General features: G+C 40.5%; 1 protein-coding gene across 1 annotated transcript; it reads left to right on the forward strand.

The window, feature by feature from the left end:
- The first annotated feature begins 5,032 nt into the window (after window positions 1–5,032).
- Window positions 5,033–24,092, forward strand: LOC144686987 (sodium-dependent phosphate transport protein 2B-like). Its single transcript, XM_078552825.1, has 11 exons — window positions 5,033–5,093; window positions 5,190–5,318; window positions 5,493–5,636; window positions 5,780–5,891; window positions 7,719–7,914; window positions 14,101–14,196; window positions 16,418–16,538; window positions 17,613–17,780; window positions 19,641–19,757; window positions 19,847–19,971; window positions 22,395–24,092. The coding sequence occupies exons 1-11, from the start codon at window positions 5,033–5,035 to the stop codon at window positions 22,962–22,964; spliced, it is 1,839 nt and encodes a 612-aa protein (XP_078408951.1). The 3' UTR covers window positions 22,965–24,092.
- Window positions 24,093–24,613: the final 521 nt, after the last annotated feature.

Below are 24,613 nucleotides of genomic sequence, written 5' to 3' on the forward strand. Positions count from 1 at the left end.
CGTATTGCTCTTCTCTCTGTCAGGATATAGATTTTTCTTTTCCCACCTACTTCCATTCTTTTTAATTGTATTTCCATCCATTGTTTTATCTCTACCGTTTAGCCTTCTTTGATTCCTTCACCCCACCCCACCCCCACGAGGGCTATCTGCACTTTGCTTGTCCTGCTTTCCACCCTTAATTAGCACATTCCTTAGATAATATCACCCCCTTCAATACTTCTTTGTCCTTTTGTCTGTGACATCTTTTCGTTATCTCCACCTATCAATAGCCCTCTATGCAGCTCTGCTTGACCCACCCCCTCTTAAACCAGGTTGTATTTCACCTCTCTTCTATTTTTACTTAGTTCTGTTGAAGGGTCATTCGGACTCGAAACGTTAATTGTGCTCCTCTCCGTAGATGCTGCCAGACCTGCTGAGCTTTTCCAGGTATTTTTGTTTTTGTTTTGGATTTCCAGCATCCGAAGTTTTTTGCTTTTATCTTAGTGTTTAATTGACTGCCACCTCTCTTCAAGGAATTCCTACCTTGAAGAAGTATTGCTCTTCTCTCTGTCAGGATATAGATTTTTCTTTTCCCACCTACTTGCATTATTTTTAAATGTATTTCCATCCATTGTTTTACCTCTACCTTGTAGCCTTTTTTGATTCCTTCACCCCACCCTGCCCCCACTAGGGCTATCTGTAGCTTGCTTGTCCTGCTTTCTACCCTTAATTAGCACATTCCTTAGATAATATCACCCCTTTCAATACTTCTTTGTCCTTTTGTCTGTGACATCTTTTCGCTATCTCCACCTATCAATGGCCCTCTATGCAGCTCTGCTTGACCCACCCCCTCTTAAACCAGCTTGTATTTCACCTCTCTTCTATTTTTACTTAGTTCTGTTGAAGGGTCATTCGGACTCGAAACGTTAACTGTGCACCTCTCCGCAGATGCTGCCAGACCTGCTGAGCTTTTCCAGGTATTTTTGCTTTTGTTTTGGATTTCCAGCATCCGCAATTTTTTGTTTTTATTTTAGTGTTTAATTGACCTCAACCTCTCTTTCAAGGAATCCATACTGTGAAGAAGTATTGCTCTTCTCGCTGTCAGGATATAGATTTTTCTTTTCCCACCTACTTCCATTATTTTTAAATGTATTTCCATCCATTGTTTTATCTCTACCGTTTAGCCTTTTTTGATTCCTGCACCCCACCCCACCCCCACTAGGGCTATCTGTACCTTGCTTGTCCTGCTTTCTACCTGTAATTAGCACATTCCTTAGATAATATCACCCCCTTCAACACCTCTTTGTCCTTTTGCCTGTGACATCTTTTGGCTATCTCCACCTATCAATGGCCCTCTATCCAGCTCTACTTGTCCCACCCCCTCTTAAACCAGCTTATATTTCACCTCTCTTCTATTTTTACTTAGTTCTGTTGAAGGGTCATTCGGACTCGAAACGTTAACTGTGCTCCTCTCCGTAGATGCTGCCAGACCTGCTGAGCTTTTCCAGGTATTTTTGCTTTTGTTTTGGATTTCCAGCATCCGCAGTTTTTTGCTTTTATCTTAGTGTTTAATTGACTGCCACTTCTCTTCAAGGAATGCCAACTTGAAGACTTATTGCTCTTCTTTCCGTCAGGATATAGATTTTTCTTTTCCCACCTACTTCCATTCTTTTTAATTGTATTTCCATCCATTGTTTTATCTCTACCTTTTAGCCTTTTTTGATTCCTTCACCCCACCCCACCCCCACTAGGGCTATCTGTAGCTTGCTTGTCCTGCTTTCTACCCTTAATTAGCACATTCCTTAGATAATATCACCCCCTTCAACACCTCTTTTTCCTTTCGTCTGTGACATCTTTTGGTTATCTCCACCTATCAATGGCCCTCTATCCAGCTCTACTTGTCCCACCCCCCCTTAAACCAGCTTAAATTTCACCTCTCTTCTATTTTTACTTGGTTCTGTTGAAGGGTCATTCGGACTCGAAACGTTAACTGTGCTCCTCTCCGCAGATGCTGCCAGACCTGCTGAGTTTTTCCAGGTGTTTTTGTTTTTGTTTTACGATCAACTTATAATGGTTTTTCTAAAATTCCTCTCTCACTATTTTATTTGTGGTGTTATCCAATATTCCATAGTGTAAATTCAATTTCAATTTTTTTTTCAGGAAAAAGGAAACAATGCACAGGACGACGCATTGAAAAGTTTTGAAATTTTTGTTTCTTGTTTGTGTCATTCGATATTCAATAATCAACTTATAGAATGAGGAAAGATGTCTTCTGTGCCTTCATGTAGGGAAATTATACACAAGTTCTCATCTAGCACAGGGGTAAAATCTACCCTAGGCACTGTGGTATTTCCCACCTCAGCCAATTGCAGTCAAACAGGGCAAAATGAACTCCACGTGCCAAAAATAAAATTGTCATGATGCAGGGCTGCATTATGTTAGTAACACAACTGATATCACTGAAAAGTTACATATATTTGATGTTCAGAAACATATTGACCTGTTAAAATTAGATTTGCATTCCTGTGAAAATAAAACTTCATTTTTTTTCTCCCTAGAAAAGTTTGTTATATAATAATTAGCTAATAAAACCATCTATTTTTATATTATTTTATCTAAACAGATCTCACACAGAATTGATCATATAGGGAAAATATTAGGAATGACATTCAGCATCAGATTTTGAAACCTGTTTAGACATTTTAAATTAATTCTTGGCACGCGGTTGTTACATTTGGTACTCATCCCAAGTTGCCTTCGTGGTTTACTCCAACTGAGTGGCTTGCTGAGCAACTTCAGAGACAATAAAGAATCGTCCACATTGGTGTGGATAGGCTGGACTGGGTAAGGCCAGCAGTTTCCCTTCCCGATAAATCATTGATGGCAATCGAACAGCTTCATGATCACTCTTACGAAAACAAACTTTATATTAAGATTTTTTAAAAACTGACTTTAATTTTCAATGGCATCTGAATTCATATTTTACTGGATTATTGCTTCAGGCTTCTGGTTTACTAAAGCAGTCTCTGCCATGATGTGAGAATCCAGCAGATGACATTGCTCAGTGACAGACCCCTGTGAAGCAGAGTTCATGTAGAAAAAGTGCTCCTTAAATACTTGCTGTGGCCTCCTGCACAGTGCCCTCCTTCTCATTCTTCCTGCCTAGCTGTTCCTGTTCTTTTTGTCTTCCTTCTGCTCAACCTTCTCCACTAGACCTGAAGGTGGCTCTGCCATATAATCTGTGACTGCAATAAAAATGTTTAGAAGGCAATCAAAAAATGGTACAACACCAGCAAAATCTTCCTTTCAGCAGTCAAAATAATATTTCCAGAGTCGGATAACAGCCCAAGAAATGCCCAAAAGTTAACCAATAGCCTGAAATGACAAACCAGCAACTATCATCGAAACACTGCTTGATCCCTTTGCATAGCTCTGAAGAAGGCTCTGTCTGTCTGCTGGCACCACAAGTTGCTGGGAGAATTTATCATATGGCAAGTCAAGTGGTCAGGCAACCCAATTAACTCCAAAGGATTCTACAACAAGCTGATGACACTTATTTAAATATTTTGTTCATTGTTTTAAATAGTTCTGGTGTGCGCCCAAGATACCTATGGAAAAATCAATCCAATAAGGCAGCAGGTGCAGATCCAGCTCCTTTTGCATGTGTGTTTCCTGCTGGTCATACTAAATTGGTCAAAAATGGCTCAGACACAATCAGATTTCTAAGCTCTTGAATCTACAATTGGTCCAGCGAACCCAATCACAGGTATTGCAAGTGAAACATTGAAGCAGAGTTAACATAGGGCACATTATACACCCAACACGACGACAAACTATGTGGCTAATCATGAGATTGAAAATAAATCAATACTTTCTTCAAAAAGTCATATTTCTTAACTTTATCTTGAAATGCTGACGGAATTTAGCCATAGCTTATGTTACTATATTTCTAAAGCAATATAGTTGCTCTATTGAATAGATTTCTGCTATAGTTAAATATTACAAAAGATCACTGAGGTAATTTGAGACTTTGCGGTGTAGCACGTGATTCTATGTCATTTAGTTTAGACTTTGCCCCTGCCATGTTCTACATAAACCAGCCAGGGTGGGCAGTGTCCTTCACTCAACATTACTGCATTCTTTGTCTTCTAGCAGCAAGGATACGTTGAGCAGAAGAGTCAACTAGTAGAAACTAGTGAATTAGTATTCAATCACTTATTTATCTATTGCAAATAATATTCAACGTTTAAGATTCTTTAGAATTTTGCTTATGTTATATATGTTATTTATCTTTTGTTCATTTTGCCTCTACTTTTGTCTTTGTGTTTGCGAAATTCAATAGCAGCATCAAATTCGTCCACTTGTTACTGGGGCTGAAAAAAATCTTCCTTTATTGCTCGTCTTCCCTTTCTGAACAATTTCTTAAGCCGGTTCCTGCGGTTGGGAGACCAAAACTGATGTTTTGATATGTTTTGAACTTGTTTGATATGTTGGACCAATCCCGGTGTGAAATGACTAGAGAATGGGGAAGAAGGGATGGGGAAAGTGTTTCTTTTGGTAACTCTCACCTGTTAACAGTGGAAAGTCCGCTGTGGAGGGTTCGGTGTTGAAACATAAACTAAATTATTTGAAACGAAAACAGAAAATGCTGGGAAAACCTGTCGGGTCTGGCAACATCTGTGGAGGGAGAAACAGAGTTCACGCTTTTCTCTCTCCACAGATGCTGCCAGACCTGACGGGTATTTATTCCCAGCATTTTCTGTTATTCAATCTCAGATCTGCAGCATCCGCAGTATTAACCAAATCTTTGAACACTGCTCCTTGCAGACCATGGCTCCTCTTCGGGCTGAGCTGGAGGGCTCACGGAGCAGCTCTGGGACTGAAGAACTCGGGGATAACTTCAAGCCAGCAATGAACGGTGAGTAGTGCCCAAGCTCTGGTGTGCTGGCTACCTGCGGGCTTGCCGTTTCTGCTCTGTTTCACTCCTGATTTGATTCTCGCTCCTCTCTTCCTTTCTGATAGTTTCTTTATTTCAGAGTCCAGTGCTTATTCGATGGTGGAGGAGGATCCCTGGGCATTGCCCAAACTCGAGGCAATTGGCATCAAGTGGTCAGGTACACATTCCCCAGTCCCCGCCTTCATGCTTTTATTCCTGGGAGCGTGTCCCCAAAAATAACTTTAACAAGGATAATACATTTCCCTCTTGGCAGACCTGAGTACCGGGAAGAAAATCCGTCGTGTGCTGATAGCGGCGTCGAAAATCGCTTTACTACTTGGATTCCTCTACATGTTCGTTTGTTCACTGGGCATCCTGAGCTCGGCATTCCAGCTTGTGGGAGGTGAGATCTTTGGGGGGGGGTCTTCTGAGTCTGGTTATGGGACGGGGCGCTAGCGCAGAAGAGCCCCATTCTCTTCTGTGTACTTGCAAGACTGGGGAAGATCAAAGGCAACTCTCCATGAGATGAGACTTAATCCTTTTTTCTTTTTATGCCCCCCTCCCCTCTCTTCTGCAGGTAAAGCTGCTGGAGATATTTTCAAAGATAACGAGGTCCTCGCCAACCCTGTGGCTGGGCTGGTGATCGGAGTCTTGGTCACGGTTCTGGTGCAAAGTTCCAGCACCTCATCTTCCATCATTGTCAGCATGGTGTCCTCCGGCTGTAAGTACACGCTGCTCCTCCGCCCTAAGATTACCGCCGGCTCCAGAGGTTCGGCTTCCTCTCTGGGAGGCTTTGCAATGATTGAGATCTTCCTGTCCCCGTCCGCCTCTTCTCTTACCTTCGTGCCTGCTGTTGCTTTTCAGTGTTGGGAGTGCATTCTGCCATCCCCGTGATAATGGGAACGAACATCGGCACCTCCGTCACCAACACTATCGTGGCCCTGATGCAATCCGGAGACCGAAATGAATTCAGAAGGTGCGTTAACACGCCACCCATCTCCCTTTCAACTCCTTTCCCCAGCAGTAAAAATCCAGAACCTACAGGGACTGGGCAAAGCAGACTTGTAGGGCAGAAGGGTAAGGCCGTAAGAGCTAAATTATTTGATAGTAAACTAATTGGTTAAAAGAGGTGAAGCTTCGACTCTTATCTAGGCAGGAAGTCCCACCTCTGAGCTGCCAGAAAGGAATCGGAGGTTATACTGAGAGGATGAGACGAAGTAGGGTGGAGTATAAACATCACCACAGATCATTTAGGCGAGATGGACTATTTCTGTGGTACCATAAAAACGATCCATTATCATTCTGTGTAAATGATTTAGATGAAGTAATTGTGTTCAAAATGTCCAAATTTATAGCTCAAACCAAACTGGGAGCAACAGCAAATGCTGAATGTCAAATTCAAAAAGATCTTCACAAGTTCAATTAGTGAGCAGAAAAATGGGTGATGCAATTTAATGTAGGGAAATTTAAGGTTCTCAGATTTGACAGAGTTAAGATTGATTTGGATATGTGTTAACTGAAAATGTACATGAGGTATCAGAATAGGAAAAAGACCATAAAACCAAAGAAAAGCCACGGTGCACAAAGAGGCCATTCAGCCCATTGTGTCTGCGTGGGCCATGAAAAGAGGAAAAAGAAACTAGCTGCTCATTTTTAATCCTACTTTCCAGCTCCTGGTCTGTAGCCTTGCAGGTTACAGCACTTCATGTGCAGATCCAGGTACCTTTTTAATGAGTTGAGCATTTCAGCCTCAACTGTCAATTTAAGCAGTGAGTTCCAGACGCCCACCACCCTCTGGGTGAAAAAGTTTTTCCTCATGTCCCCTCGAATCCTTCTATCAATCACCTTAAATCTATGCCCCTGGTAATTGACCCCTTAGCTAGGGGAAACAGGTCTTTACTGTCTACCCTATCTCGGGCCCTCATAATTTTGTATACTTCAATTAGGTCACCCCTCAGTCTCCTCAGTTCTAAGGAAAATAAACCTAGCCTATCTAATCTTTCCTCATAGCTGCAATTTTCAAGCCCTGGCAACATTCTTGTAAATCTCCTCTGCACTCTCTCCAGAGCAATTATGTCCTTCCTGTAATGTGGAGACCAGAACTTTACACAAAATTCTAGCTGTGGCCTAACCAGTGTTTTATACAGTTCCAACATTACGTCCCTGCTTTTGTATTCAATACCTCATACAACAAATGAAAGCATTCAATATGCTTTCTTTACCACCTTACCCACCTATCCTGCCACCTTCAGGGACCTGTGGTCAGACTTTGGGGTTTTAGTGAGCAGGTCACTGTTAAAAAAGAAAACATTGTTGGCAGTATAACAAGGGTTATAAAATATAAATCCAGAAGGATAATTTCAAAATTGTATTTGAAAGTCCATCTCTTTCCTCTGCACAATGTACATTATTAGCAATAATCCCTCTCCTCTATGTCTGTAAACTCAGATATCCCCAGGAAGAGAGGAGAGAAAGTTCATCCTATAACATTTAAATTAATATTCCCATATAACCCAAACTGCAGCCACAAACAGATAAATAGTGTGACAATTTTTAATTTATTAACCAATGAGGAAATAGTGCCTAAAATTGCCTTTTCCAAACCTCTAGGCCCACACAATTCAAACAGGATAAACTAATAAGTAAGAATTTTAAATGCTATTAACACCAATTTACTTAAAATTGTTGGCTGGATTGTCAGGGTTTGCTGGTAGTGTGTACCCAAAAAGCTATAGTTTGGACATCCTGCTCACATGTATAGTTATGATTATGAATGTGGTAACAATGTTTCTTTCCTTTCTAGAGCCTTTGCAGGTGCAACTGTACATGATTTCTTTAATTGGCTCTCAGTGATCGTCCTGCTACCAATTGAAGCAGCCTCTGGCTATCTTTTCCATCTCACCGACGTTATTGTGAAATCATTTGATATCAAGAGTGGTGAAGATGCTCCAGATATGCTAAAAGTCATTACTGATCCCTTAACAAAACTTATTATACGGGTAAGTCATTACAACATAATGATAATAGAATCATTATTGAATCATTAACCCAACCCACCCAAATAATAGGGCTTCTTTTCTCCTTCCCTTCTTCTATGCTGGGTGCTAGACTGATGCTGTGTGCCCAAAGTATCCAGTGCCCGTCAAGCTCTCAATCTCCCTGGATTACGCTTTGCAGTGGAACATTGAGCGAATTCAGGGGGGCATCTGTAGGCTCTCATTTCTGCAGCTATTATCCTGGCCACCAATCTTGAGCAACATTCTTGTTGCTGCTAGAGAACCATAGCTAGGAAGCCTCAAGGCCAAAAGATCCTGTTGGGAAAAGGTTAAAGGTTATCTAGCCTGATGTATAATTCTGCTCCAGGCTTCTCCCAGACACTATCAGACTGAGGAGGTCCCAGTGCAAACCCCTCCAGTATCTTTTTCAGGTCCCATGGATAGAACTGGAGATGGAGAAGCCAGGATTGTCCTCCCACCTCATTTCCTTCACAACCCTAGTCCTGTGCTTATTTCAGGCCCAGGTCCGCTCACAGAGGAAAGGCCTGGAAATTCCCTGACAGTGGAGAAGGGACAAAGAGGTGGTATATCAGGCTTCAGCCTCTTTTATCTTCCGTAGCACCCAGACACTGTTTCTGAAGCACTTTGATGAAGAAAATCACCTTCATGTGATTTAGAAGATGACATTATTAAATTGATTAATTTTGCATTGAGTTCCTATAACTCCCAGTAAGTAAACAGCTGTAAAAAATTGTTTATATTATTGTGCAATTGTACCTAATTAAGCATATTGCTGTATCAGTGAGTTTAAGTAAAACATAGGAGCAAATTTATTATATCTTATATCAAATGAAGATAATTTTAATCACTATACATGTCAGGGATAGCATTCTTGCGTCTGAGTCAGAAGGTCACGTGTTAAAGCCCATTCTCAAAACCTGAACACATAAGCCAGGATTTTCCCCTGGTTGGGGGGGAAGTTGAAGTGCGGGCGTGCAGCCATTTTACGTGGGTGGGCCAATTAAGGCCCGCCCAGCGTGACATCAGCACAGAAGCGCTACGCACCCCTTGTGCGGGCGGGGGGGGATTCCCTAAACCCGAGAGTGCGCTCTTTCGCACTCGGACCTATTGTAAAAAATATTAGAAATGGAAAAAAAAATTCCCTGACATGTCCCCTCATGTGATACTGTCACATGAGTTGGGACATGTCCACAACTTTTAAAAAAACTTTAATTAAATTTTTTGAAACCTACATGAAACCTCATCCCGCCCATGGATGCTTCATGCTTTTTCTAATGCCTGCCAGGGCTCCTGGCCTGCCCACCAACCTTAAGGTTGGACGGGCAGGTCCATTAATTAATTTAATGAGTTTGTCAATGACCTCAATTGGCCATTGACAGGTCAGCGGACGCACAGCTGATTTTGCTGAGCCCCCGCCTACCTGAAAATTTAAATGGGGCGCGGTGACGTCAGGAGTTCCATCCGATGTCACCGCGCATCACTTTACGCGTCAGTGAGCGAGTCCCCCCGCTCGCCGACGGGAAAATCCTGGCTATAAGCTAGGCTGAGGTTGCAGTGCAGAGCTGAAGGAGCACTGTAAAGCAACAGTCTTTTGGATGAGATGTTAAACTGATTTTTTAAATATACTTCTATGTGACTAATATCTAAGTTCTGTTTGATATCACGCTTCTAATTAGAGGTTTTGGAGTGAATCGTGAAATCATTAAAAAACCTTAAAGAAAACTTTGTTTTTCCAAACATTGCTCTGTTCATAAAATTAATGACTCAAATGAGCAGGACAAATGTTTCTTGTGTGAATACAGGGAGTTATATAAAAAGGTGGTTTTGTGAAAAATTTTATTGTACATTTGGGGAGGAAGAGAGACTCTCTTTTTGGATTTAGCTGAATGAATTAAATTATATATAATTACAGGCAAAATGGATGCTTCTAGAATAAAGCAGACAATTCCTTGTGGGGTTAAAACTATTTCAACATTAGCAAACAATTTATACATATAGGGTTTTGCAGTCTGCTTTCTGGGTTGCTTGACTCTAACTTTTGTTTCAAATCATCAAGGAGACTACACAGCATATACTACTTAGGGGTGCAGTAAACACCACTAATGCTTCAATGGTTTCACAAAGCTAAGCTTCAAAATTCTTGTTCTAGTCTATTGTAATTTCTTCAGTCCAGAACTCTGGTTCTTTCTCTTTGCTGATTATGTTTCCCTCTGCACTGAGCTCACTCATGCTAACCATGATTAATCACTCTCCCAGCTAAAATCTTTGTAAGACCTTTACATGTAAACCTCCATTGTGAAATATGGAAAGTCAAGCATGTTGAATCGTTATTTTTAAGTTATCCTTGCTTAACTTCCACCTTTAGATCAAAAGAAAATTGGCATGAAAACTGGGAGGTAACATTAGAGAAGAATGCGAAAGTGCATAGAGAATTGGGAGGGACAGACAGTACTAAATTAGGAAATAGCTATCAGGTGGGATCAGAGTAAGAGGGAATGTAATGGGGTCTAATTAGGGTTACTATTCATGGATGTGAATGAGGTAAATAAGATTGGTGAGTTGCAGTGCAGATAGCCACATGGAAATGTAGGCCAGGATCGGCGGGGGCAAATGGAAGCGGCTGGGAAGCCGCCCTCCACCCGTGATCGGGCCACGACTGCGATTTCATGCTGGTGGGCCAATTAAGGCCTGCCCAGCGTGAAACATGTGCTGCAGTACTCAGTGCTGCCTGTGTGGGGGTTTGGGAGGAGGGCAAGCGGGGAACTTCGCGCATGCGCGTGCAGGAAACGTTCCCTGAGGCACAGAGCTGCCTGAGGGAGCTGAAGATATAAAAAATTTAAAATACTTAATTTAAAAATGGTAAAAAAAATGTCCCCTTATGCGACACTGTCACATGAGCAGGGACATATTAGAAATTAGTGTGAAAATGTTATTTTTAAGATTGAAACCTCATCCCGCCCGTGGATGAGGTTTTAAAAAAAATGCAAAGGCCACTTGGCCTTTTTGCTTGCCCGCCAACTGTAAGGTTGGACGGACAGCAAAAAATTTAAGTCAATTAGATTTTTAATGGCCTTAATAGGCCTGTTAATTGTCGGCAGGCGCGCTGCCAACTCTTATGTGCGCCCGCCCGACAAGCAGAAAATTCTGCTCATAATGTTGTAGCAATAACCTAGAAAGAAAGGCAGGAATGGGTACTAGTTATTCCAGAATACAAGGTGTTCAGGAAGATAGGGAAGGAAAGAAAGGAAGAAGGATAACCGGACTGATTAAGGAGAATATTACTGTGCTGGAGAGAGAGGATGTCACAGATGGGCCAAGGATTTGGTTAGAGCTAAGAAACAATAGAGATACCATTACATTGCTAGATGTATTCTATGGGCCACCAACTAGTGGGAAAGGTATAGAGGAACAAATTTGCCAGGAAACTACAGGAAGGTACAAGAATTATAGAATAGTTATAATGGGGGAATTTGGATAGTAATGAATGATAGGATAGTGTAAAGGGCAGAGGGGGGCAAGAGTTTCTAGAGTGTATTCTGGAGAATTTTCTATATCTGTATGTTTCCAGTTCAATGAAAAAGGAGGTTTTGCTGGATTTGGTTCTGGGGAATAAAATGGGTCAAGATCAGTCAGGGATCATTTAAGGGACAGTGATTTTTGTCAGCAAAGTTAGAGCTCATGAAATAAAAGGGACAGTAACAGCATGGGTATGAAATTGGCTAAGTGGCAGGACATAGACCGATGGTGAATAGTTTTTTTGGACTGGAAGAAGTTTTATAGTGGGTTTTCCTAGGTATCAGTGTGTGAACTCTTTCTTTTCTTTATATTTATTAACAGTCTAGATATGGGTTTACAGGGCACAATTTCAAAATTTGTACATGACACAAAACTTGGAAGTATTGTGAACTATGAGGAGGATAATGTTAAACTTCAAAAAGACATGGACAAGCTTGTGAGATGGGCAGACAGGGAGCAAATGAAATTTAATGCAGAGAAGTGTGAGGTGATTCATTTTGTTAGGAAGAACATGAAGAGATAATATAAAATAAACGGTACAATTCTAAAGGGAGTGCAGGAGCAGAGGCATCTGGGATATACGTACACAAACCATTGAAGGTGGCAGGCAGGTTAAGAGAGCAGTTAATAAGGTATGCAAGATCCTGGGCTTTAATTAAATAGGGACATAGAGTGCTAAAGCAAGGAGGTTCTGATAAACCTGTATAAAATGCTGGTTCAGCCCCAGCTGGAATGTTATGTCTAGTTCTGGGCACCACACTTTAGGAAGGATATGAAGGCATTAGAGAGGGTCCAGAAAATATTCACTAGAATGGTTCCAGGGATGAGGAACTTCAGTTACCTAGATAGATTGGAGAAGATGGGGCTGCTGTCCTTGGAGAAGAGAAAGTTGAGAAGAGATTTGATAGTGGCTTCAAAATCATGAGGGGCTTGGTCAAGAGTAGCTAGATATGTTCCCACTGGTGGAAGGATTGATAACCAGAGAGTACCAACTTAAGGTGTTTAGCAAAAGAAGAAATGCCACATGAGAAAAACCTTTCTACACACAGGTGGTTAGGATGCATTTGAGAAGGCACTGCCTGAGAGTGTGGTGGAGGCATATTCAATTGTGGCTTTTAAAAGATAATTAGATAATTAGCTGAAGAGAAAAAAAATTTGCAGAGCTACACGGAAAAGGCAGGGGAGTGGGACTAGGTGAGTTGCTCTTGGAATGGTCCAGCACAGACACAACAGGCTGAATGGCTACTTTCTGTGCTGGAATTATTCTATAATTCTATACTGTGTGAAGCACTGTAAACTCTATAGTCAAAGGTTGGACACAGTAGCTGAAGTGGTTATTATACTAAGGCAGAGGCCTGAACTTCCCTCTCCAAGTCTCTCCCCCTTTAAGATGCTCCTTTGAACCTACCAATTTGAGAAAACTTTTGACCTGATCTAATAACTCTTTTATGTGACTCAGTGTCAAATTTTGTTTGATAAAACTCGTGTAAAGCCCTCGGGACATTTTGCGATGTTAAAGGCACTATTGTTGTTGTTGTAGTAATAACAAGATTTCAGATCTTACCTGGCAGTTTGAGAATTTAAATTCAAATTTTAAAAATTTGGGACAGGATTTTGAGTTCAGCGTGCGGGCGCGGTGGACGGGCCTGGGAGCAGCCAGGAAATGGGCTGCTGCCCGCGACTGGCACCTAACCGCGATTTCACGCTGGCTGGCCAATTAACGGCCAGCCAACATGAAAGACGCGCTGAAATACTTAGCGCTGCCAGGGTGGGTTGGGAGGAGGGCGAGTGCTGAAGTCAGGGGTGCAGGGGAATGCTCACAGAAAGCTCCCTGAAGTCAGAGAGTTGCCTCAGGGAGCTGAAGAATTCAAAAGCCATAAATAGATTTTGAAATGCCGAAAAAAATGTCCCTGCATCAGGGATCAGTCACCTGAATATATGGCTGGTGTAAATTCTGTTCAAACATTTTTATTTTTAAAAAATTAACATTGGAAACCTCACCCCGCCCTTGGATGAGGTCTCCTCGAAAAGGTAAAGGCTGCCTGGTCGATTTGCCTGTTTGCGAACCGTAACGTTGGACGGGCAACGAAAGATCACCATTGATTACAAATTAATGACCTTAATGGGCCTGTTAATTGTTGGCAGGCGCGCTGCCAATTCTCACACATACCCGCCCACCGAAATATCACACGAGTGCGCCATGACGTCGGGATGCTCGCTTGACATCATCGCGCGCTATTTCGCGCAGAGCGGGTCAGGCGCACACCCCAACGCCAAATGAAAAGTTCTGCCCCTAGATATAAAAATAACGGATACCAGTATTGATGACCATGAAATTGCTGGTTTTCTAATGTGCTTTTAGCTAGGAAACCTGGTGCCCTTACCCGATCTGGCCCATATGTGACACCAGTCCCACACCAAGGTGGCTGACTCTTAACTGCCCAAGCAAGACATTCAGTTGTACAAAATCTGCATTTCTCAAAGGCATCTAGGTATGGCCAATAACTGTCAGCCTTGCTAACAATGCGCTCATTCCAAGAATAATTCCTTAAAAATCCAGTAAATTCATCAACATTGAGATTTAAACAAAAATTCATGCAATGCTTCTGTCTTGATTATATGTTTAAATTAGTAAAAATTATTTCATTTCAGCTGGATAAATCTGTAATAAACAATATAGCAACAGGAAATCCAGTAGCAACAAACCAAAGCCTTGTTAAGGAATGGTGCAAGACCACATCTAGTATGGTAAGTGAACAAATGTAGATAAACTGGTGTAGACTATAATTAATGACCAACAGTGATGAAAAGCTGCCAATTTTGTTCAGTTGAGTACATCAGTTTCTACAAGCATAATCAAGAAATTGGCAACAATTTATTATTAAGAGGAGCTGCCCAAATGGTGCAGCAGGTCACAGGGACAGCTTCAAAGAAGCTGTAGCGACCGTTACTCTAGCCTAAAATTAGTAGACTTGGGTGTGGGAGAGGAATTTGGGACAGAACCTGTCACTGTCCCTATCTGGCTGCTCTAAGAAATTCTGAGCATAGTGGGGAGCAGGAGTGGTTGAGGGGGATATGATGTTTTATTTGCTGATAGGACTGGTGAGGAATCCCTAGGAATCTTACCATTGCTGTCCAATTTACACCAAATGATGGAAAGCACGCTTGCATGAAGTAGATGTACTTGACATACTATAGCTGTACATGGGCCGACATATTATATCTAATGTCCAACAACTGATTGCAATGCTCAGTTGCTCTTAGGAATGCAGCAGTTTTAGATTTTGGTGACTTGTGCTGGCTCAGCTTGTGCCTCCCGTTCCTCAGCCAGTTGCTGGTCTGACATTCTCGTGCTCCCGCAAGGTTAGTGGTCTGTTGTGTAATTAATGGTGTGGGTGCTGCCTCTTTTATTCAAATGACTTTGTCCCTGAGACTTTGAACAGGATCTTCAACAGAGCAGACAAATGACTTGTCCCATGAGCCTCTGGTGGTGCAGCTCTTGGATCAGAATTTTCCCAACCCACATAGTTTTGTTGCGAGTTTGGAACAGTCACAGATCCACTCACCACCAACCTTAAAATATCCAATTTAACAGATTAAACAACAATGAATGATAGTTGTCTGTGAAGCAAATCATAAAGTAACACTGAACCATATAGATATACAAGCTGGTGGATTAAGTAATTTGAGATTTTTTTTGTTTTTTAAAATGAAAAACTATCGGTTGTAATGGTTTGTTTTATTTATACCAAGTAAAGGATTGAATTCGTGTTGAAGCTTTCAAAAACTATTGCCTGCTCAAACTATGTAATGGAGGGAGGTAAAAGTTAGTGCAGGTCCTGCAACAGTGAAGGCCCTTGGATAAAGAAACCCAGCGGTGTCAAGAGAAATAAATTGACTCAAGAAAAACACAGGTTGAAAACAATGTGGAGGCAGGAGTGAAAGAAAATTAGATAAAAGGGTCAACATAAAAAGGCCAAGCAGGAAACTGAGAAAGAAGCGAATACTTTGATTATATACAAGATCTTGATAATGCACATAGAAAATAGAAGGAAACAATAATTAAAATGGAGGAAACAACACCTACTTGCATTTCCAAAGTACCTTTAACATAGTAAAACGTCCCAAAGCCCTTCACAGGAGCATTATCAAACAAAATTTGAAACCAAGCCACAGAATGAGATAATAGGGCAGATAACCAAAAGCTAGATTAAATAGGATGGTTTTAAGAAGCATCTTAAAGAGGAAAGAGAGATAAAGAAGTGGAGTGGAATTCCAGAAATTAGATCCTAGACAGTTGAAAAAACAATCACCAATTTTGGTGGAGCAATTAAAATCAGGGCGCTCAAGAGGTCAGAATTGAAGGAACACAGAGATCAAGAGAGAATATTGTGCTGTGATATGCATCAATGTATAACTATGAGTTTGATACGCATGAGTTAATTGACAAAATGACCATTTCTTATTTTGTACTTATATTTTATTTATAGTTATAATGTGCTGTAAATACATTTTCAAAATTATATTTGGTTAAATGATAAACTGACAAAGTTCAGTGAAACATCCAGTAAAGCACAGCAATATATAAATTAATATTAAGGAGTATGTGGGGGCTGGTTAGCTCAGTTGGTTAGATGACTAGAATGTGATTCCTGTTCTGGCTGACGTAGACATGGGATCTGCCTACTTACCCTGTCCCTGAAGTGGAAGGCAGTGGTAAACCACCACTGACAAAAGCTGCCAAAAAAAATAGCTCAGGATGAAGCGTCAAAAGACAATGAGCCAAGGACCTGCCTTTGAGCAGAGCACACATGGAATTAGGTAGCATGCTGTTCTTAGTTTAGTTGACAAAATTATTTTGCAGGTCAGTTACAATTTGACAATGCTGATAGGGTTTGGGTTCAGTTTCAGATAATGTTAGTTTGCAAAGAACATACTGATTTTACATAATACTCTCTTTGTCTTACAGGAAGAGAAAAATGTGACTGTCCCCAGTTATCTTAATTGCACATCACCTGAATTTTGCTGGGCTGATGGCAACAACACGTGGACTCTGAAAAATGTATCACAAACAATAAACCTTAAAAAATGTAAGTCAATAATCAATTGCTTTTATATTATTTAAGAAAGCATGTACCTTTATCAACAAACCAATTGAATGCAACTTGATTATTTGAAAGTGAACAGCTTCAGAACTGACTTGTGCTTGCAACAAGTGAACATATATACTCATTCAGTATCGTATAACAACACTGGGCTAGAGAGAAAAACTGTGGGTGGAATTTAATCCAGTCTGCCACAGCAGGAAACATCGGCCAAGCCCACTTAGCCACTCATCAGTCTCCCAGTAGAAGGAAAACCTCCCGTGATTAAGTTGGAGGCGGGAAGAGCCCTATGCAGGGAACTCGCCCGCTCGTGGCAGGATGTCAGTTAGGCTCATTAGTGAGCCAATTGACACCAATGATTGCTGAGCCCACCAGAATTTAGCGGTGGCTCACAGATTAAATGTGAGTTGCACGGCTTTCCTGTGCTTCCCGAGGGCAGCCAGCAAACCCTGTCAGGTTTGCCAGCGGCATACCGGGGGTGGTGGGATTCCCCCGTCAGCCATTCTGTGGATCCGACATCGGGAAGTGGGGGGGCACTGAAAGCCACCCCCTGTCCCTCACACTTGCCTCTAACAACTGCCCACCAGGGTCCTAAGCTGCAGGGAAGACCTTACGCTGGCCAGTGCACGAAATTTGATTGGGCTGTTCCACGGAAGTGATGCAGGTTTCCTATTAGTTCTCCAACTGATGGGTGGGACCCGCATTGGCAACATTAAATTCTGCCCTGTAAATTAAGGTGCTCTTTAATGTCTACTTCTTTGACCAAGCTTTTGTTTACATAACTTAATTTTCCTTCTTTGGCTTAGTGTCAATTCTCACCTGATTAGACTCCTTTGAATCACCTTGGGACATTGTGCAATGTTAAAGGCACCATTTCAATGCAAGTTACAGATCTATGTACCATATTTGTCATATAGTTAATGAAGTATCAAATTGTGGAATTCATACACTTATAATGCTGGACATTAGGCCATTTGGAAACATGAATTATTTATTTTTTCGTGATATATTAACTCAGGCATTGCGTATAATGTTTCCGATTTACTTCTTTTGTTTTAGGTAATCATCTATTTGTGAATTCAACATTGTCTGATTTAGGGATTGGCCTCATCCTCCTTGCAGCCTCTTTGATTATCCTGTGTACCTGCTTGATACTTATTGTCAAACTTCTCAATTCCATGTTAAAGGGACAAGTTGCTACAGTTATCAAAAAAATTATTAACACTGGTAAGTGGAAAAACTTATTTCAAATCACAAATGCAGCTGTGCATAGTGTGGGATAAATTAATGTTAACCCACACTTTCCGGTTACATAATATACGGATTTCTCCCCTCCTTCGTTTGCTGCCCTAGCAGTTCTAAACGTGCTGAATTTAAAGAATTTGCTCCATGTTTTCACTGTGAGACACACTGACATTGTAAATTCTATGAAATCTAAGCACACGTGAACATTGTGGGTGTTTTGGTAAAAGGTATCTTTTCGACTTGGCAGATTATGGGAAGAAGAGGCAAATTCCTCAGTGTTAATGCATGGCAGCCTATAATCTTAAAGTGATTTATATTGCAATAGTTATCTAGAATTATGAATAATAGAGCTAACATTTGTGACTAATTAATAAAACACATTAGGTAATTTTCTTTTAGTGTTACCATTAAGTACAAATTTATATATTTAAAAAATCACCAGGACAATTGGGGTAATGTTCAACTATTTTACCTGTCCTGGACAGTAATCTGGTGGACTAAGTTGCTGCCATTTAGAGATCCTGTCTAGTTTTGATTCCATTGAATATTTACCTTTATTAGCCAAGGCATAGAATATAAGAGCAGGGAGGTTATGTTGGAACTGTACTAAACGTTAGTTAGGCCACAGCTGGAGTATTGCGTGCAGTTCTGGTCGCCACACTATAGGAAGGATGTGATTGCACTGGAGAGGGAGCAGAGGAGATTCACCAGGATGTTGCCTGGGCTGGAGTGTTTCAGCTATGAAGAGAGACTGGATAGGCCAGGGTTGTTTTCCTTGGAGCAGAGAAGGCTGAGGGGGGACCTGATAGAGGTATACAAAATTATGGGGGGCATAGATAGATAGGGTAGATAGGAAGAAATTTTTCCCCTTAGCGGAGGTGTCAATAACCAGGGGTTTAGATTTAAGGTAAGGGGCAGGAGGTTTAGTGGGGATTTGGGGGAAAGCTTTTTTCACCCAGAGGGTGGTTGGAATCTGGAACAAGCTGCCTGAGGGGATGGTAGAGGCAGGAACCCTCACAGCTTTTAAGAAGTATTTAGATGAGCACTTGAAATGCCATAGCATACAGAGCTATGGACAAGTGCTGGAAAATGGGATTAGAATAGATAGGTGCTTGATGGCCGGCACAGACACGATGGGCTGGAGGGCCTGTTTCTGTGCTATATAACTCTATGAAAATCGGGGGCACATTCTATAAAGGATAGGCAATCTACTCTGCCAGCTAACTGTTCAAATGACATACCTGAAAATTGTCCCAATTGTTTTGGTGATTTTTTAAAAAATTATACATTAATTTGTACTTATGGTAGCACTCCTATATAAACAGTCATTCTCTGTATTATCAACAGTTATCTGCCAGTTATTCTCCATATAGCAGTTAGAATTCTGCAGTCATTTACATAAATCTGTTCCCCCTTTAACAAGTATGTTATAAATGATATTTAACAATCTGGATCAAAATATTTTCATGGTTTTATCGCACAATTTTTCACAAGAAAATGCGTCATTAATAGGAAAAATCTGATCTTGACCAGAGACTACTGTGGTGATAGAAATATAATTTTACTACATTTAATATTATAAATTGTATATGTTATGAACAAAAACAATTACTAATGCAGGGGGAGCTTAACTATTGTTTTATAGTTGTACAATTGAATTGATTTCTTGTAAATTTGGCATTTAAGCATGTGAATATATATAGTAGAGATCAGTGTGGTCCAATGTACATGTAACAATATCAATAGTTTGTGATATATTTGTTACTTAAAAACCACTTAAGTGTGGGTATAGCCAAATTTTTTGATGAGTTCTTGTTTATTTAAACTCTAATCCTTTTGCAGATTTCCGATATCCATTTGGATGGTTAACTGGATATATAGCTATTGCAGTGGGTGCTGGAATTACTTTTATTGTTCAAAGCAGTTCTATTTTTACCTCGGCTCTTACTCCATTAGTGGGTAAGTTTAAGGAATACATTTTTATCTGAAAATATAGTAGTTATAGTTCAAATATTATTTTACTCATTTTTTTTTGGATTTTCTGGCAGGAATTGGTGTGATAAGTGTCGAGCGAGTCTACCCTCTCACATTGGGTTCCAATGTAGGTACAACCACAACAGCTATTATAGCTGCTCTTGCTAGTCCAGGAGAAGCCTTAGGTAACTCTTTGCAGGTGAGTAATTAAACAGAGCAATCAGTTTAATTATGTATAATTTTACATGTGGCGCGGTGGTGTAGCAGCAGCAGCTATTGAACTAGTAATCCAGAGGCCTAACTAATAATCCAGGGAACATAACTACCATGGCGGGAATTGAATTTAAAGAATTCAAATTTAGTTTTTAAAACATCTGGTATCAGCAAAAGTGACTGAACAAAGCTAACCAAACCATTTAAGAAAGGAAACATGATATCCTCACCTGGTCTGGCCTAGATGTGATTCGAGTAAGATACTCTTAACTGCTCCGTGAAGTGGCCTAACAAGCTACTGAACTGTTCAAGAAGGCAGTCCACCACCATCTTCTCAGTGCAACAAGGGTCGGAGAATAAATGTGAGTCCATCTTCTGAGAATGAATTTAAAAGGTCATCAGCCAGATCAAGCTATTTTTTACTTTTTACTATCTTTTAAAGATAGAAATAGTTTTTCATCTGCAATTTCCTCTCTTATACTTCCTTTTCCAAATGTGGTAACTAATAGTAAGGAACAGCTGCAATCTCTTGTTCAAGTGTTCATCCTTTCATGTGTGAATTTGGTCACAGGGACAATCAGAGCTAATGCAATCCTGTTTTCACCCATCATTCATTTAATATTTTCCCAGATAAGTTGGATGTACAGTGATCAAACACAGTAATCTTGGTTGATTTCCTCCCCTACTCTAGGGTTGCTGAGGTCACCTGTAGCAGCTTCAGGTGCCACTCCTCTAAGATCAGTTAACCATATTCAAAATTAACAAAGGGCCTAGATAGAGGAAATAGGGATTAACTGTTTATACACAGGGCTGAGCCTGATATAGTGGTAGAAGCTGATTCAATAATAACTTCTAAAAGGGAATTGGTTAAATACATGAGAATGAGAAATTTGCAGGGCTATGTTGGAAGAGCAGAGAAGTGGACCTAATTAGATAGCTTTCAAAAATCCAGCACAGGCATTATACGCCAAATGGCTTCCCTTCTACATTAAGGTTCTATGGTTTTATATAAACAAGTAATCAAAGCAAGCATCTCTCTATTCCATATAGCTCTGTAGCACGTAACTTTTTTATTTGTTCATGGGATATGGGCATCGCTGGCTAGACCAGCATTTATTGCCCATCCCTAATTATCCTTGAGGAGGTGGTGGTGAGCCACCGTCTTGAACCGCTGCAGTCCATGTGGTGTAGGTACACCCACAGTGCTGTTAGGGCAGGAGTTCCAGGATTTTGACCCAGTGACAGTGAAGAAACAGTGATATATTTCCAAGTCAGGATGATGAGAGACTTGGATGGGAACTTCCAGGTGGTTGGAGGGCGGTTCCCTGAGTCGGGAGTGCGCTCTTTCGCGCATGTGCGTGAAAGAACGCAGAAACCTCCCTGAGGCACAGAGTTGCCTCAGAGATTAGTTTAAAGTTTTTAAAGTTTAATAAAGGAGAAAAAACATCTTTATACCATGTCCCCTCACGTGAAACTGGGACATGAAACTCATGAGCTGGGACATGTGTATTAATTTTATTAAAAATTTTTCCAAGATTTCAAAAACATTCATGAAACTTCATCTTGCCCGTAGATGAGGTTCCATGAAAAATGCGAAGGCTGCCTGGGCTCTTTGCCTGCCCACCAACCTTAAGGTTGGACGGGCAGTGCTCTCAATAGGGTTAATTAGTTAATTAATGGTCTTAACAGGCCTTTGACAGTTCAGTGGGCGCGCAGCCGACTCGGCTACGTACCCGCTGAACTGAAAATCCAAAATATCGCATGGCAGCATCGGGACACATGCCCAAAGTGGGGCTTGCTTGCCAAGCTGAAAATTCTCCCCAGAGAGTTGGGATAGGGGGGCATTTTCGGGATAGCATCCTGTAACTAGTGGAGTGCCACAGGGATCAGTGCTGGGGCATCAATTATTTACAATATATATTAATGACTTAGATGAGGGAAGTGAATGTTTGTGGACGACACAAAAATAGATAGGAAGGCAAGTGGTGAGGATAACACAAAGAGTCTACAGAAGGATATAGACAAGCTAAGTGAGTGGGCAAAAACTTGGCAGATGGAATATAATTTGGGAAAATATGAGGTTATGTACTATGGCAGGAAGAATAGAGGGGTAGTCAATCTGTGGAATTCTTTACTGCAGACAGCTGTAGAGACTGGGTTGTTAAGCATATTCAACACTGAGATGGACAGATTTTTAATCAGTAAGGAATCGAGGGGTATAGGAAAAGACAGGAAAATGGAGTTGAGGATTATCAGATCTGCCATGATCTCATTGAATGGCAGAGCAGATTCGGTGGGCCAAATGGTCTACTTCTGCTCCTACATCTTATGGTCTTATGCTAATGATAAAAAAAGTATATTTTAAAGTTTCAAAATAGAAAATTAATATTCTATTTTGTATCTTTGCAGATTGCTTTATGCCATTTCTTTTTCAATATTTCTGGAATCATCCTTTGGTACCCCATACCATTCATGCGGGTTCCAATTCGCCTAGCTAAAGCACTGGGGACTCAAACTTCCAAGTACAGGTGGTTTGCAATCGTCTACCTGATTCTGTGTTTTGTACTGCTCCCTCTAATTATATTTGGGCTGTCAGTTGCTGGTTGGCAGGTTCTGGCTGGAGTAGGTATTCCTATCTTAATTATTATAATCATCATAATTGTTATCAACATCATGCAAGCAAAGTGTCCAAGGTTCTTGCCAAAGATACTACAAACCTGGGACTTCCTTCCCATTTGGATGCATTCCCTGTCACCCTGGGACAGAATAATGCAGCGTGTTACACTATGTTGTTCCATTAGGTGCTTTAGAAAGTGTAAGTGTTGCAAGACTGATAATGAATGTGGTGACAGAAGGGAAGAACAAACCAAATCCATTGAGGTTTATGAAAATCCAGTAATCCTAGAGAATGAAAAACAAGATATTAAGACATTTCCCATTGTAGAAAATGAAACAAAAGTTAATTCAACAATTATGTAGAAGCAGAACTAATGGAAAGAACAGCTAAAATATGCCTTTGCAAAGTAGTGCAATATTTTTTAAGGATTAACCTGTATCAGTTTCTATAGCTTCTGGTTTCCTGAATAGTTAGTGCTGTTAATAATATATCTGCCAGAAGAGATTCCTTCACCAGTTTATCCTGTGCTGCATTCATGAAATTTGTATTCAATCGTTGCCCTCAAGTGCAAGTTATAATATGTGAACAAAAGTATAAATTGGTATAAGTACTATTTTAAAATGCAGCATATTTTTTAAAATTAGCACAATAATGTATACCTTTATCCTGTGCACTCTGAAAAGTAGTATCACAGACAATTTTTCTGGTGCTTCCTTGTTTATTGTACTTAGTGGGGACTCTGCATTTCATTGTGCGCAATGTTGACAGTATCGTGCAAATGAATAGTTCATTGCAAGGAATTGCATCTTAATGGGAGAAAATAACATTGAACTATATTAAGAGTGTACCTGCAATAAATAGAACACAACTGTGTGGGTTGGTGAGCAGGTGAATGGAAAATCTTCAATACTTTGTGGACTAATTGGAAGAAAGGATGTCATGAGCTGTGAGCCCTTGTGGATAGTTCTTTCACACATAGAAGATGATTCATAATGCAATGTCGTCAACCCAGTGTCGATTTTGTACGTGATACTGGGTAAGAATGCTGAGCTGTTCAGGAGCAATTCAGGGTTTTATATGTATATTTCCCAAGGTCAAGTTCCAACAATGTCTATGAGTGCATCAATTCTGGTGGATGGTGCTAAAATAATAGCCCTGACTTGCAGGCTTCAAAATGTGTTGTTTTATTCACTTCCAAGTGTTTCATAACCTGAGTTGCTACAGTGATGAACCTTCCTGAAACTATTCCATCACTGCTCCAGCCAGTGCTTAAGCCTTTGCGAATGATCAATAAGGAATTGAATGTGCATTTGTCATGTGCCATTTTCAGTTGATATTTATAGAAATATAACGACAAAAACTTGAGTATGAAGTTTTGATACAAGCTTACATAAGACCTTGTAGCTTTAATGCCAGAACAATGGATGCTTGAACTCAGAGTTTCAAGTTTGTACTCCCAGCCCTGACCTGACTCAGAACACTCTTGTTGCCACTGTGCGAGCTACAGGAGTTCTTAACTGAATTACCCTCTGGGGCAGAGACATAACCAGCAAGACCAGACCTGCCCAACAGAAGCTCAAGCCATACAGAACAGACACACAATAAACAATCTTGCCAACCTTGGAGAGATTGGTGGCTCAGATTGACTCTTCGTTCCTGAAAGCAAGAAGTCGGAGTGATAGATCCAAGAAAGGCAACGAGTTTATAAACAAGTACTATGAAAAAAAAACTGTAAATTTGTCAGGAAATTAAAAATACTATACAATAGTTCAGTCCTTATATATTAAATATACATTTATGTATTTTTACAGATATATAATTTATGTATTGAATGAGTAGTTGCCTAAATATGTACTGTCATGTAAATTTGAATAATGGACTTTTGTGTATATTTTGTGTTACTTATTTTTCTATTATTTTGTAATTTTTTAACTACATTTAACATGTGATTTTAAAATATACATTAAGTACATTACAAAACATGTTTTTGTGATTTAACTTATGAGCTTGT

This window comes from Cetorhinus maximus, chromosome 1 (assembly GCF_964194155.1).
Source record: "Cetorhinus maximus chromosome 1, sCetMax3.hap1.1, whole genome shotgun sequence".
Lineage (NCBI taxonomy): Eukaryota > Metazoa > Chordata > Chondrichthyes > Lamniformes > Cetorhinidae > Cetorhinus > Cetorhinus maximus.